General features: G+C 43.5%; 1 protein-coding gene across 8 annotated transcripts in view; it reads left to right on the top strand.

Annotated features, from left to right (window-relative positions):
* The window catches only part of ltbp1 (latent transforming growth factor beta binding protein 1), a 244,512-nt gene that overhangs the window by 118,591 nt on the left and 111,864 nt on the right, over positions 1 to 14,057 (top strand). For all 8 annotated transcript variants that reach the window (XM_049464179.1, XM_049464180.1, XM_049464184.1 and 5 more), the window contains exon 8: positions 6,832 to 6,934. In XM_049464179.1, the coding sequence (XP_049320136.1) occupies positions 6,832 to 6,934 (103 nt within the window). The remainder of the gene's footprint in view (positions 1 to 6,831; positions 6,935 to 14,057) is intronic.

Genomic DNA, 14,057 nt, shown 5'->3' on the forward strand with positions numbered 1-14,057 from the left:
GAGGAGGAGGCAGAAGGGAGGATCACGGCAGTGGACGAGGACGGTAGCGAACCACTGGAACCCTGCGGGACAGAGGAGTTTCAACGGGCCCAAGCTGAGGACGTCGTTCTCAAGCAGGTGTTCCAGTGGAAGCGGGCAAGCTACCGGCCCGAATGGAAGGACGTGACGCCTCATGGACCGGACTGCAAGGCATACCGCTCCTCCTGGGACAACATCTGTGAGCGCGGAGGGCTGTTATATCGGCGCTGGGAAGACGTTGCGCCCGGGAAGTACGTGTGGCAGTTGCTGGTCCCACACCAGCTCCGACACCGCGTCTTGCAGTCAGTGCACGGTCCGGCAGGGGTAGGACACTTTGGGGTAAACAAGACCCTGAAACAGCTTCGACAGCGGTTCTACTGGCCGGGGTGTAGGACCGATGTTGAGCTGTTCGTACACTGTTGCGATGCCTGTACAGCCAAGAAAGGGCCCGTGGGGAGGTCGCGCGCCCCATTACAGTCACTCCGCTCAGGGATGCCCATGGAGCGGGTAGCGGTGGATGTACTGGGACCGTTCCCGTGCACGGAGCTGGGGAACCGTTATGTGCTTGTGGCAATGGACTTTTTCACAAAGTGGCCAGAGGCATACGCGGTCCCCGACCAGGGCGCGGTTACCACAGCAGGACGACTCGTCGACGAGTTCTTCTGCCGGTTTGGGCTGCCCGAGGAACTCCACAGCGACCAGGGGCGGAACTTTGAATCGCAGGTCATGGCTGAAGTTTGTCAACGCTTAGGAGTACGGAAGACCCGCACCACGCCCCTGCATCCGCAGAGTGACGGGCTGGTCGAGCGTTTTAATCGGACACTCGCAACACAGCTAGCTATCGTCACCAGCAGCCATCAGCGAGATTGGGACCGCCACTTGCCTCTGGTCCTGCTGTCCTGCCGCGCAGCACTCCAGGAGTCTACTGGCTTCACCCCAGCACAACTCATGCTGGGCCGGGAACTACGCACGCCCACCGACCTGGCTTTCGGGCTGCCAGCGGGTTTGGACGAACCTGCGAGCGTGACTGAGTATGCCCGTGATTTAAAAGAGCGCCTGGCGGCTGTACACCTCGCCGCCCGAAAGAGCCAGGGGGGGGCCAGCGCACGACAAAAACGCGCGTACGATATGCGCTGCCAGGGGACGCCACTCGAGCCGGGGACGGAGGTGTGGTTTCACAACCCCCGGCGCAAGAAAGGTCGGTGCCCTAAGCTCCAATCCGACTGGGAAGGGCCATGTCGTGTCCTCCAGAAACTGTCCGAGGTGGTATACCGGGTCCGGACGGGCCGGCGGACTGTGGTGGTGCACCGGGACAGGCTGGCCCCATACCGGCCTAAGGAAGCTGCGGTACCCGCACCTGTTGAAAGGCCTTTGGGTGGGGAAAACCAGGGAGGGGCGGGGGGAAGAGCCTCTACTAGGGCTCGGCGGACTCCCCCGCGCCTCAGAGACTTTGTTCTGGACTAAAAAAAAAAAAAAAAAAAAAAAAAAAAAATATTGTTATCATTGTTGTTATTGGCTAGTGTAGTGCCACCGGGACGGTTGGCAGTAAGGGGGGGGGCTATGTGGCGATCGCCACGTAGTGTTAGGTATGTCAGCCTATAGTGCGCCTGTAGGGGTGGGGTTATGCAAATTCAGGGCCAGCAGGGCATTGTGGGGGTATGTTTTTGGGGGTTGAGGGGAATCTACCTTCTCTGTGTATGTTAGCCAGTTTAGCCACTTTGGGAGTTTTTGGCTGTGTTTTTCAAGTTGGGTTTTACTCTCCAAGCACTTGTCAGAGCTGTAAGTGAGGTACCCTGTTAATAAAGAGCACTTTTCGCTGACATAATGTTGCCGGCTTCTTCATCATCTTCGCGCCCGTTACAATATTTTCGTTTGTTATTTTTCCAATAATAATAGTAATTACATAATTTATTACATAAATATTTTTTTACGGGGCGAATAACAAAAGTAACGCGATAGTTACTTTTACTGGTAACTAGTTACTTTTATAGTGAAGTAACTCCGTTACTAACTCAGTTACTTTTTTGGAGAAGTAACTAGTAACTATAACTAATTACTTTTCTCAAAGTAACGTGCCCAACACTGATTCTGACATGTTTTTCTGTTAGGGAGCCCTTCTTTTGTGAATAAATCCACAAATATGTGGTGATCTGTATTGCAATAATCCAAGCAACCACTTGTTATACCATAGTATCCATTGTATTCAGAGATCTGCAGTGTCAGTGTTAATATTTAAAGGACAAATCCAGTGTTAAAATGGACTTGTGTTGTAGTGAAACATGATAATGAATACAAACTTTTGTCAAATAGGCCCTCTCTGTTCTTTTAGCCGATGCTCCCAACAGGAGTACAATACTAGTGATAGGGGCATAGCATTGCCTATGCACAAGAATCTAATTTTTTACACATTTAAAGAGGTAGAATTCTGAGGGCTCTGACATTTAAAAGGAGGCACTGAGAACTGTAAAAGTGCACAGGTAGAATAAAGGAGTGAATTCCCTGTAAATGCCTGAATATTAAAGATATATTTTCAGAAACAACTGGAATTCATGCATTTCCACAAAATTCATTTCCAATCTGTTTTCTTATTCTAAATAGTCGTTTGTGCTTGTCAGCTGACTTATCATGATTCAATTTCAAGATGGCGGCGCCCAGAGAACCACCTCAAGGTACTGTGCATATAAACAGTGTTAAGTCCTCAGTTCAGTGCTTTAAATGTGAGGGCCATCAGAATTGTCCTCATTGTCCTGCTGCAGAACCCGAGTACACCTGAGCTTGAGCTCACAAACAGATACGGGCTGGATATTATCTATTAGGACTGTCTGGTTAACAGCAGAATTCCTGGTTTCATCTATTACAGCAAGTTGTCTAGACGCTGAAGCAACAAAGCAGCCCCCCAGACCATCACACTACCACCACCATGTTTTACGTTCAGAATGATGATCTTTTTTTTTATGTGCCAGATGTAACAGGACACGTCAGTCCAAAGAATATTTACCCAAAGTCCTGAGGATCATCAAGATGTTTGTTGGCAAATGTGAGATGAGCCGTTGTGTTCTTTTTGGTCAGCAGTGCCTCAGAACTCTCCCATCTCTTTTTATACTATTTCTTATCCCGTGACAATCATTACCACTGATCGTAACTGAGACAAGTTGAGACCTGCAGTTCTTTAAATGTTGTTCTGGGTTCTTTTGTAACCTCCTGGATGAGTTGTCCATGCCCTTTTGGAATAATTTCAGTCGGCCGGTCACTCCTGGGAAGGTTCCATTTGTGAATAATAGATCTCACTGTGGTCCGCTGGAGTCCCAAAGCTTTAGAAATGACTTTGTAACCTTTTGCAGACTGAGAGATGATCAATGAGTTCAACTGTTTTCTGATCTGTTTTTGAATTTCTTTATAAGGTATTGCTTTTTAAGATCTTTTTGTTGCTTCATGTTGTCAGACAGGTTCTATTTAATTGATTTCTTGATTCTACAGGCCTGGTATTAATCAGGCCTGGTTGTGGTTAGTAGTGAAATTGAACTCAGCTTTCCAAAAAGTGTGATAAATCACAGTTAATTTATAGGGGGGCAAACTCTTTTTCACACATAGTTTTTTTTTCCCTTAATACATTCATTATTCATTTAACATCATTTAAAAAGTGCTTTTTATATTTATATAGGTAATATTTGTCTGATATTAAAGTTTGTTTGATAATCTGAATGAAAAATATAAAAATGGCAAAAACACAAGAAATACTGTAACTCCGCTTTATGATTGCTGAAGTTTCATATTTTGCCGACTGCGGGAATGACAAACCTGGCTGGCTTGCTACTGCCTAGTGGAAGGGGCTCCTTGTGGAGGATTATGAATACAGTGTCTTTGTGCTGTCCTGCATTGACCATCACGAAATTTAAAGGGGCGCTCACACAGTTGTCGTTGCATTAAATTTATAGGTAGTCGTTGACTGGTGGGGGTTCTAGGTAGTTTGATTGGTTTGCTTGCCTTGTTGCAACAAGCCTGGTCAATAAATAATTAGTTGAGACATTACTTTTAACCATTTAACAACTGTTGTAGGTGCTGTTGTTACCCAACCTTGAAGATGGCTGTGTTCCTCAGGGTCATCATTGGATCCAATGATAATTCAAGCGTTTAATGGTGTAGACCGCTTTAACCAAATGAAGCTTTGGGAGATGTACTGTACTGAGAGTACTGAGAGTTCTGTGAGTACTGTGAACACTTTCTCAGCATGGTAGCTTGTTTGTTACCATGCTGAGATGATCCTGGGCAGTGGAGCTCCGGTCATTAGCCATGTCTGCTCCTCTCAGTGGAGATATCGGGAGTGCAAACTCCTGGGCTTGGAGAGCAGACAGCTGATTGAAGTGTTTGATCAGTCTTGTCTGAGGGCTGAATTGAATCTCCTCTGTTCGCTCTCTTCTTGTCTGTTTGACTGATTGGTTTTCTCTCTCTCTGCCTCTCTTGCTCTTCAGCTCTTCTCTCTCTCTCTCTCTCTTTCTCTCTCTCTCTTCTCCTCTCCCATCTTCTCCCTGGTCTCGTCGGCCGCTCTGAAGTGTCCACTTCTGCTCTCACTGTTAATAGCTTTTAAACTCGCCTGGCACCGATACGTTCTGTGAGAGCAGGAAAGAACAGAGGAGCAGGAAGAAAAAAAAAGGAGTGAAATGAGAAGTGTCAAACGGAACGCCGGCGTACCCCGGGGGAACCTTTGTCTTCTGTGTGCAGAACTCCAGGACACACAAATTTAATCTGCAGTCTGCTATCTCTGCATCTTTTCCTTTCAAGCTCCCTGAACTCTGGAGCCACTGGTGCTCCATGTGCTGCCTTGTTTTTAGCCCTGTTCCGTTATGGGGCCAAAAGAGTATATATTAATATCAATATATCAATATATTGATATATTAATACAGCAATATTCAAGATTTACTCTAATGATCACATTATTACACATGTAGAGGAATAATAACCGTCACTTTAAATAACTTTTTGTACATTTTATGCAGCTTATCTTTGATGAAAGTGTATTTTTTGTTGCCTTGTCTACAGTTATTCATTTACAGAACTAGCCTAAAAAAGTTTGGACACACCTTAAATTAATATATTTTTTATCATTTTAAAATGACCTGCATTGCAGATCAGTACTAATGTCATACAAAATAAAAGTGTAGCACCTCTTGCTTAGATGAAAGCTTTGCACATCTTGGCTGGGTTTTCTCAGTCAGCTTTATGAGGTTAGAGTCACCTGGAATCACAGCTTTCAGTTAACAGCTGTGCTGAACTCGTCAAGAGTTAAAATCACTTGAATTTCTTGTCTCTTAATGTGTTTAAGAGCATCAGTTGTAAAGTTGTGAAGAGGAAGAGTTACAGGTATACAGTGAAAAGCTCTATTTGAGTAATGTTCTAATCCATATTAAGGCGAAAACTACTCAACTAAGTAAAGAAAAAAATATAAAGAATCCAAAGCATCTAAAAACTTTGAAAGTATCCTCAAGTGCTGTCATCGTAAAGACCATCAAAAACTTTATGATGAAACTGGCTCTCATAGGTTAATCAGAGTTACCAGCCTCGCTAAGCGCTAGCTCTTTTGTTATTGAGAGCTGAGTATTATTGGCCTGTAGCCTGCTGCTAACCCCGGCTAGCGCTGCTATCAGCCTGTAGTCTGTGTTTACCATTTTAAAACAAGCTAGGGCGTCGAGTGGTCCAGCGCTCTAAAGCGCTGCCACTATGAGCGAGAGGTCATGCAGCTTTGCTGGCGCTCAGGTTGATGTCCTCAGCACAGGGCGTCTGTGAGCTGATGTATCGGAACCGAGTTCCTGGGCTTTCCTCCAAGCGCGCTGTGATGTACTCGGTAATGCTGCATCAGCAGCAGCTCGAAAGAAGCTGTGGCTAGCTTCATATATCAGAGGAAGCATGTGTTAGTCTTCACCCTCCTGGTGTGTTGGGGCATCACTAGTGATAGAGGGAGTCCTAAGGAGTGGGTTGGGAAATTGGCTGTGCTAAATTGGGGAGAAAATGGGAAAAAATTAGAAATACAATTATAAAAAAAAAACAAAAAAAAAAACAAGCTAAGCGGGACTAAGCGCTAGCTAATATGACCCTGGCTTGCCGGAACACTCAGGGATCCTCAGTCTAGCTTTGTCGGACGGCATTAGTTGCTAACCGCGCCTATCGCTAGCGGTTAGCCGCTAATGCTAATGCTGCTGCACCCATCCATAGTGAAAATCTGGAAATCTAAGCTTACTGTAAATAAATGGAAGCACTTTACTCACCCAAATAAACAGTTCATTGATTGAGCCTTATTATCCGGTGCGTCGAATAGTACGAAAAATACAGTTGCTGGTTTGAAGTAGTTTTTTAGAGGGGCGATACGCTGTGTCATCTAAAATAAGGGGCTTAAATTTATGTACTTGTTTGGTGAAAAATGGGTTCCATTTTTGTTTTTTTATTATCAGTAAGAGTGGCATGTCATCACAGGCATGCAAATATCTTCTATGTCCATTTAGCCTTTGTGTCTTTTATTTTTGTTGCTGTTATAAAGTTGAAGTTGCCTTAAAAAATGTGTTTTAACATTTTTATGATGGGCGTACCAGTTAGAGTTTGAATTGTCTGCCTGAGCCCGACCTGATGCCCAACCTCGAACCAAGTTTTCTAGTACTAGGAAAAAGCTCTAAATGAATTAGGATAAAATCAAATATTTCACATTGACTTCCATGTAAAGTTAATGTCAAATAGTTGTTTTGTTTTGTAGATTGTTGATATGCTACGTTATCTGAAACAAGCAGCTCATTTATGTTTGTGTGTGTGTGTGTGTGTGTGTTGCAGTGTGGGAAAGCCCTTCCCGGCCTCTCAAAACAGGAGGACTGCTGCGGAACCATCGGCACATCCTGGGGATTCCACAAGTGCCAGAAATGTCCCAGAAAAACACGTAAGCTGCTCTCGCTCGCACTAACGCTCTCCTGTACATGCTGCTAGCACACGCTCGCGCGCTGCTGCTGCGCTGTAATAATGCAGCATTATTAATGGCTGCGGATTGCTGTCTGCACCGCGCTGTAGTGTAATGTAGTGTGTGTGTGGGGTAGTGGTGACTAAGCGTGAACACATTCCTCGCGGTGTGAAGGCGTTAGCGTGGAGAGACGGATGAAAGAGTGTGTAGTCATGGAGAAGCAGTGACACGGCCAGCATATGGTTCTGATCTGAAAGCATGACTTTCACACACTGAGAGAGAAGAAAGTGGAGCGAGGAACAGGAGGAAGCGCCAAACCAGGGAAAGTTGTAACATCTTCAGTTGTGGGCTCACTAGTGCTGTCAGGTGATTAAAATAACATCTAATTAATTACATGATCATTTATCAGTTTCTTTTTATTATGGTTGTGCAGCTATACTGTTATTATATGTTAATAGTATTATTTTGCAACCATGTAGCAATGCTTTAGCAACCACCTTGCAACCGCTAAGCAACACCATAGCAACCACCACGAATACCACAGCAACACCTTAGCAAACACCTAGCAACCAATAAGCAATTCCACAGCAACCGTCATTTATACCATAGCAATGCCTTAGCAACCACCTAGCAACACCTTAGCAACCACCTAGCAACCACTTAGCAACACCATAGCAACCACCACGGATACCCTAGCAATGCCTAAGCAACCACCTAGCAACCACTTAGCAACATCATAGCAACCACCACGGATACCATAGCAACACCTGAGCAAACACCTAGCAACCACTTAGCAACATCATAGCAACCACCACAGATACCATAGCAATGCCTTAGCAACCACATAGCAACACTTTAGCAATCACCTAGCAAACACTTAGCAACACTATAGCAACCAGCAACCACCTAGAAACTGCTTAGCAACATCGAAGCGACCACCGTGGATACCATAGCAATGCCTTAGCAACCACCTAGCAACACCTTAGCAGCCACCTAGCAACTGTTTAACAACACTATAGCAACCACCTTATACAACATAGCAACACCTTAGGAACCACCTAGCAGCCACAACGTATACCAATGATTTAGGGCCCTATCCTACACGCTGCGCAAGGTGTGTCGCGCTGCTCTTTGCTTTCTTACACTCCATCAACTGTCTATTTTCACAGCTTGCGCCGTTCTATTAAAATAGCATCAGAGTTTAGGAATAAATCTACACTGATGGCCGTGGTGATCTGGAAGTGAGGCGTGTTCAGGTACATTTCTGACATGTTGCTATTTTGGCAGCGGAAAGTACAGAAGCTCTACTGGCTGAAATTAACCTAGACAACAGTCGATCATCAGTCAGTCGTCCATTTGTTTTCCTATACTCCGCTCGTTAAACACACACACGGACAATAAACAGAATAAAGAATAAAATAACATTGCTGTTCTCTTAAATGAGCTGCTAGCATACCTTCACACTGTGAACGAGCAGGTCAGTTTCCTCTGCTGAGATGCGCAAAAGTGCCTCACTATTAAGATACAAACACGCCAAAGTCAGAAATTTAGGTAATTAACTCTTCGTAGTTTTGATGACTATTATTAATTTACAATGCAGAAAAAATGTAAATAATAAAGAAAACTAAATAAAACTTTTTACTGGTATTGTATCCCTAGACTTACTGGCATTTCAGCAAGAAAAGTTTTGACTGTTTTGACATGTTTCCTCTCCTACCTGCATAAAAATGAGAAGTTCAGTTTGCTGTTTGATGCTAAAGCTCTACATTAAACTTTTACTCAGCACATTAAAATGTCCAAAATGTTTAAATTTGAATAAGGAAAGGTTTGACTGGTTTCATATCATTTTGAGGAGGCATGATAACTTTTGCCCTCCCGTCACTGAGAACATTGAGAAATTCTAGTGAGTTCTAGTAAGTTAAAAAAGCAATGAATTAAGTAAAGTTAAGGGGAGAGATTATTGACCATTGAGGACAAACCAAAATTGGATTTTGCCAAAATCCCTGTAATCCCTGGAATCTCACTCTGATAATTTACATCCATATATTTCCTTCCCAACTTGTAAGAACATGTGGTCCTCACTAAGTGCTATATACAAGGACCCCCCACACACCACACACACACACACACACGTCTGGATATTCTCTGGTCCTCCCTGCTGAGTCACTCTTGTGAAGTCACTCCGGAAGCCTGCAGATATCAAGGCTTCTTTCTTGGCATCTTTTGGAGAGCGGCTGGTGTGAACTTGAAGTCATTTGGACCATATATGGGAAAATCCTCACCGTCTCACACGGCTTTGGGATGCGTATGACTGTAACCCGGGCAAGGAATTTTAAAACATTGTTTTCCTAACCTTTACATTTTAGAAATTCCCAAAGGCTTAACCCTCCAAACTTCCCCGGTTCTGTTCTTGGTCTTCAAAAGAAATGTTTACTTCAGCGATAAACAAATAATCCATCCCGTTCATATTAAATCTGCTAGAATTAGGAACTGCCCAGAGCTAGCTCTTGACTGGGCCACTGAATATAAAATGAACCATGAAAGTATTTTAACTAGTGCTGTCAACGTTAACCCATTCAATTAACCTAGAAAAAAAAAATATTATCGTTCTTTTATACAGTTCAGAAAGTAGATACATTTTATTTAGGCAGAAATATGGCTAAAAAATACCATGAGATATCATCAAAAAATGCCCTATTAATCGCGATTAATCATTTAATCTATATTTCAATATAAATAAAAAGTAATCTACCTGCTGAACTGGGTATTAGGTCCAACATCACTAATTACAGCTTAAATACTGTTTTATCTGGCCAATTAGTGAAGTGAAGACAGACGCTTTGTATGAGCGACATCACCCTAAAAGTGGTGAGGGGAAAGAGTGCCGTCTACCCACCCAGAGAGAGCTAGGCCAACTGTGCTCTCTTAGGGCTCGGGCAGCTGATGGCAAGCTGCATGACCGGGATTAAAAGCAGCAATCTTCTTTTATATTCTTGGAGAGGATGTTAATTAAAGGGTTAATAAGATTGCACAGCTAAACATGGGATCACCATCAGCCATTCTGAGGCTTCTTGAGGCTTTTCTCTGTATGTTTTTATAGATAGCAGCCCAGGCCAGTGTTGCCTTTAGCTCTCAGCGCTGGCGGTGGGTGGGAGGGAGGGAGGTGGAACGCGGCGCTCGCTGTGAGGTAGTGGTAATATGGGAGTCTTGTGTTTACACAGATAAATAAGGCACAGCCTCCAGACCGAGAGCTTATTTCTGGAACAGATCAGGTCAACCAAATCTCTCGACGTGTCTGTACCACTCAACCACTGAACCCTGACTCCACCATTCATTTCCACTACTTCCCCTGAGACACAACTAAAAACAGTTTTCCACACTGATATGGCCTGTTCCTTTTTTCTCTCTCTCTCTCTCTCTTTCTTTTCTTCCGTTCCTCGCGGGCCTTCTAAAAAGAAAGACTGTTGCCCAGCAAGACCCAACCATAACCAAGATCTAACAATATGCTACCTTCAATCAATTTAACTCAATAACCATAATATATCAATCATATCAAACTCATTAGCTGCCCTCTATAAGTAGCAGTACTGAATAATGTCACAGTACGAGAACCAATGGTTTGGAAATGCCTTTTTCTCATTTCATGTGTTTTCTTTCTTTTTTTTATGATTTTTTTTACATTGTTTCAGTATTTAATATTAAAGACTATATTAAAGTTATACCGGAAATACATGCAGAAAAATATTGTATTTTTCAATAACTGTATTTTATCAATAAACATTTAATCTCTGGTCAATATTTGTTTTATACATAAGGCTCACTGAATTATAAGGCGCATTATGCAACACTAGTAAAGAACAGGGGTGTCGCTATGTTTTACTTCTAATTCAGAAGGAAAGCTAGCCGGGGATTGCCCCACGTAGCTTGTTTTAACACGGTAAACATTCAGGCTACAGTCTGATGTACTTGCCTCTGAACAGCGAAAGAGTTAGTGCTTAGCGTGGTAAGCGGGTAATGCTAATGCTGCTCCAGCAGTGCTAGCTGAGATTAGCAGCAGGCTACAGGCCTGTAATACTCACCTTTAAACGTCAAAAGAGCTAGTGCTTAGCGCGGTAAGCGGGTAATGCTAATGTCACTCCAGCAGTGCTAGCCGGGGTTCGCAGTTGGGTACAGTCTAGAGGTGGTAATACTCACCTCTGTACAGCAAAAGAGCTAGTGCTTAGCGCGGTAAGCGGGTAAAGCTAATGCTGTTCCAGCAGTGCTAGCCGGGGTTTGCAGTTGGGTACAGTCTAGAGGTGGTAATACTCACCTCTGTATAGCAAAAGAGCTAGCGCCTAGCAAGGTTAGCGGCTAATGCTAATACTGCTGGAGAACTAAACTGAACATCCTGTATAACGCTGCACTTCAGTGGAGTGGCTTTACTGCTTCTTATAACCTGACTGATAATATTTATACATAAGGAGCACCGGATTATAAGTTGCGCTGACAACTTTTGGGAAAATTAAAGGATTTAAGTGCACCTTATAGTGCGAAAAATGGTATTTTAATCTCAGTGTCTTCATGAGGTAGAGTCACCTGGAATAGTTTTCTCAGCGTCTTGAAGAAAGGAGTTCCTGGAGGTGCTGAACAATAGTTGCTGCTTTTCATCCCAATTAAATCACCTCAAATCACAGTTAATCAGGTTTAGATCAGGGGATTGTGGAGTACAAACACTTTTTTTACTGTCTAAATCCATTTGTGCCCCTTAATTGTTTTACTGTCTTTAATATTAATCTACAATATGAAAAAATAAAATAAAGAAAGAAGTGAAGTACGGTTGGCAGACTGTATTTTAACCACTATGTTTGTTAACTTCTATGATTAGCAACACTAAACAATGCTAAATCTTTCAAGTTTCAGCTTGAACCAATGGTGATGCTTCAACCACAGAACAAGCTAGCTTCTATAATTAGCGATACTAAACAATGCTAAATCTGTATCTTCTTATCTCAGTTTGACTCAGTGACAACAATGTTTAACCACAAATAATAAGCCAGCCTCTATAATTAGCACACTGACTCAATAGCCACAATGTTTCAGTCACAAATAATTAGCCAGCCTCTGGCGCTAACTGCTAAACTACACCCCTGTTGACTCAGTAGTGATAATATATCAGCTCCAAATAATTAGCTCTGTGCTTTACTGCTAAACTACACCCACCCTTCCCCAGGAGAATGTGAAGAAAGAAGAAAGGGCAGCGATTGGTTGCTGGGGTGGGCTACATTAGTGTGTTTCTCAGGGCCCAACAGTCGTTCCCCAATCAGCAGAAACCCAGCATTTTCTCCCCTGTGGCCGTGGGCCTCCACAAGGTCTCAGTGTTGGAGAAGACTGCAGGGCCTGGCTGGGGGAAGTGAGGTTGGTGCGAGTGTGTGAACAGCCACATTGTGTTTCTGGAGATGGGATGAAGGTAGTAAAGATGCGAGTTAGCATGCTAACAAACGTGGCCTTGTTCCAGAACCCGGGGCCTCAGCCACTGGCTCTGGCTTTTAGGTGTTTTAGGTGGAGACATTTACAGCACCATGTATAGAATATTTGCAGATATATTTTTGTCCTGAGGTGCATTTCCTCATAAATCCTCAGTATTTCTTCATTTTCAACCTTTCCTACGGGTTTTGCTTTCCATTTTTCCCACATTTTTCTACTTTGGAAAAGGATGAAGTGAATCTTACGGCATTTTCACACCTGTAGTTTCTGTGTTTCTATGATCTGGATCAGTTGGATAAGATGTTTACTTGGAGCGTTTTCTCCCTCTGTTTGGTTTGGTTTCACACATGCATAAACCTAAACACACCAAAATGTGCACCAATAAACCATGCAAGAACATTGTCTCCTCTGATTGGTCAGAGCCATAGACTGTATATAGCTGGACGGAGCATCGTCTCTCAAAAGTGAAGCCACCACAGGTCGGGCGCCCCCTGCTGTTCGGTTGCAGAAAGCTGTGTAACCCCACCCATCCCCATAGGTTTCAATGGCAAAACAGACAACTTTCAATCACGTTTTTTTTCCCAATATACTGCAATTCTACCTCCATTATTCAAATGCAACAACTAATGTAACCTCTGCTTATATTGTCAAAATTTTATATCCCCACAGAATTTGTTTTTAAAACGTCATTCAGCTCTATTCAAAAAGGTGTGGTTATTGTAAAAGGGCTGGGTTATACCTAGCTGGGGTGGGACCAATGGCAGTATGTGTGGGACCATAGACTGTGTGTAGCTCTGTGGGGGCAGCCCTCAGGGGCGGGTTTATTTAAATGAGTAGGCTGTCTCTCCACAGTCTTTCTCCTCTGGTCTTTACTGCGCAGACTCGGGTATCAGGATCGCCAACATGGCGGAAGATTTTGGCTTCATTTTCATTGAGTGAATGGGAACGGCGACACGGCGTCCATCTTTTTTACAGTCTCTGGTCAGAGCTGTCTGGAGCATAAGCAAGAAAGTAAATATAGCAAGAATATTATGTGTTCCAATGTTTTTAAAAGGGTGGCAGCGCAGATGTACACATAGGAAACAGAATCGCGAGGCTGTGAGCAGTGAACGCTGCAGAGACCATGCGTGTAAACAGCATGGAACAGAGCGTTTGTTCATAGCTGTGGTAGTTAGCAATATCTGGCTAATATATCAGATTAAACTGTGATTTAAACTGTCAGTAGTTCAGCTGAAATAAAAGGAGTATATTGGATAGCTGGATCAGATCGAGACCGGATCACGTTCTTATCACAAGCAAATCTCTCTGTTTGGGAGTTCGTTTGGGACCATACCAAGATCACCTCCATCTCCAAGTGCGGTTGCTGTTTTCACACCTGCTCAATCGAACCACACTAAGGGTACAAAAGAACTAGAGTCCGTTTTATCTGGACCAAATAGTGCCGGTGTGAAAACTCCCTTAGTCATTAGATAGAAGTGCATGAATCTAATATTAGCATTTGAGTCATCAAAGAAAGGAAACCACAGGAAAGAATGGTTGAGGCGTGACTTGTCTAGCAGAACTAGCCAGCTGGTGATTCTAACAGAAAACATAGTGAACCACAAGGCAGGGTAATCTTCTCGGAGTCTAGCAAAGCTCTGAT

Source organism: Astyanax mexicanus, chromosome 14 (assembly GCF_023375975.1).
Source record: "Astyanax mexicanus isolate ESR-SI-001 chromosome 14, AstMex3_surface, whole genome shotgun sequence".
In the NCBI taxonomy this organism is placed as follows: Eukaryota; Metazoa; Chordata; class Actinopteri; order Characiformes; family Acestrorhamphidae; genus Astyanax; species Astyanax mexicanus.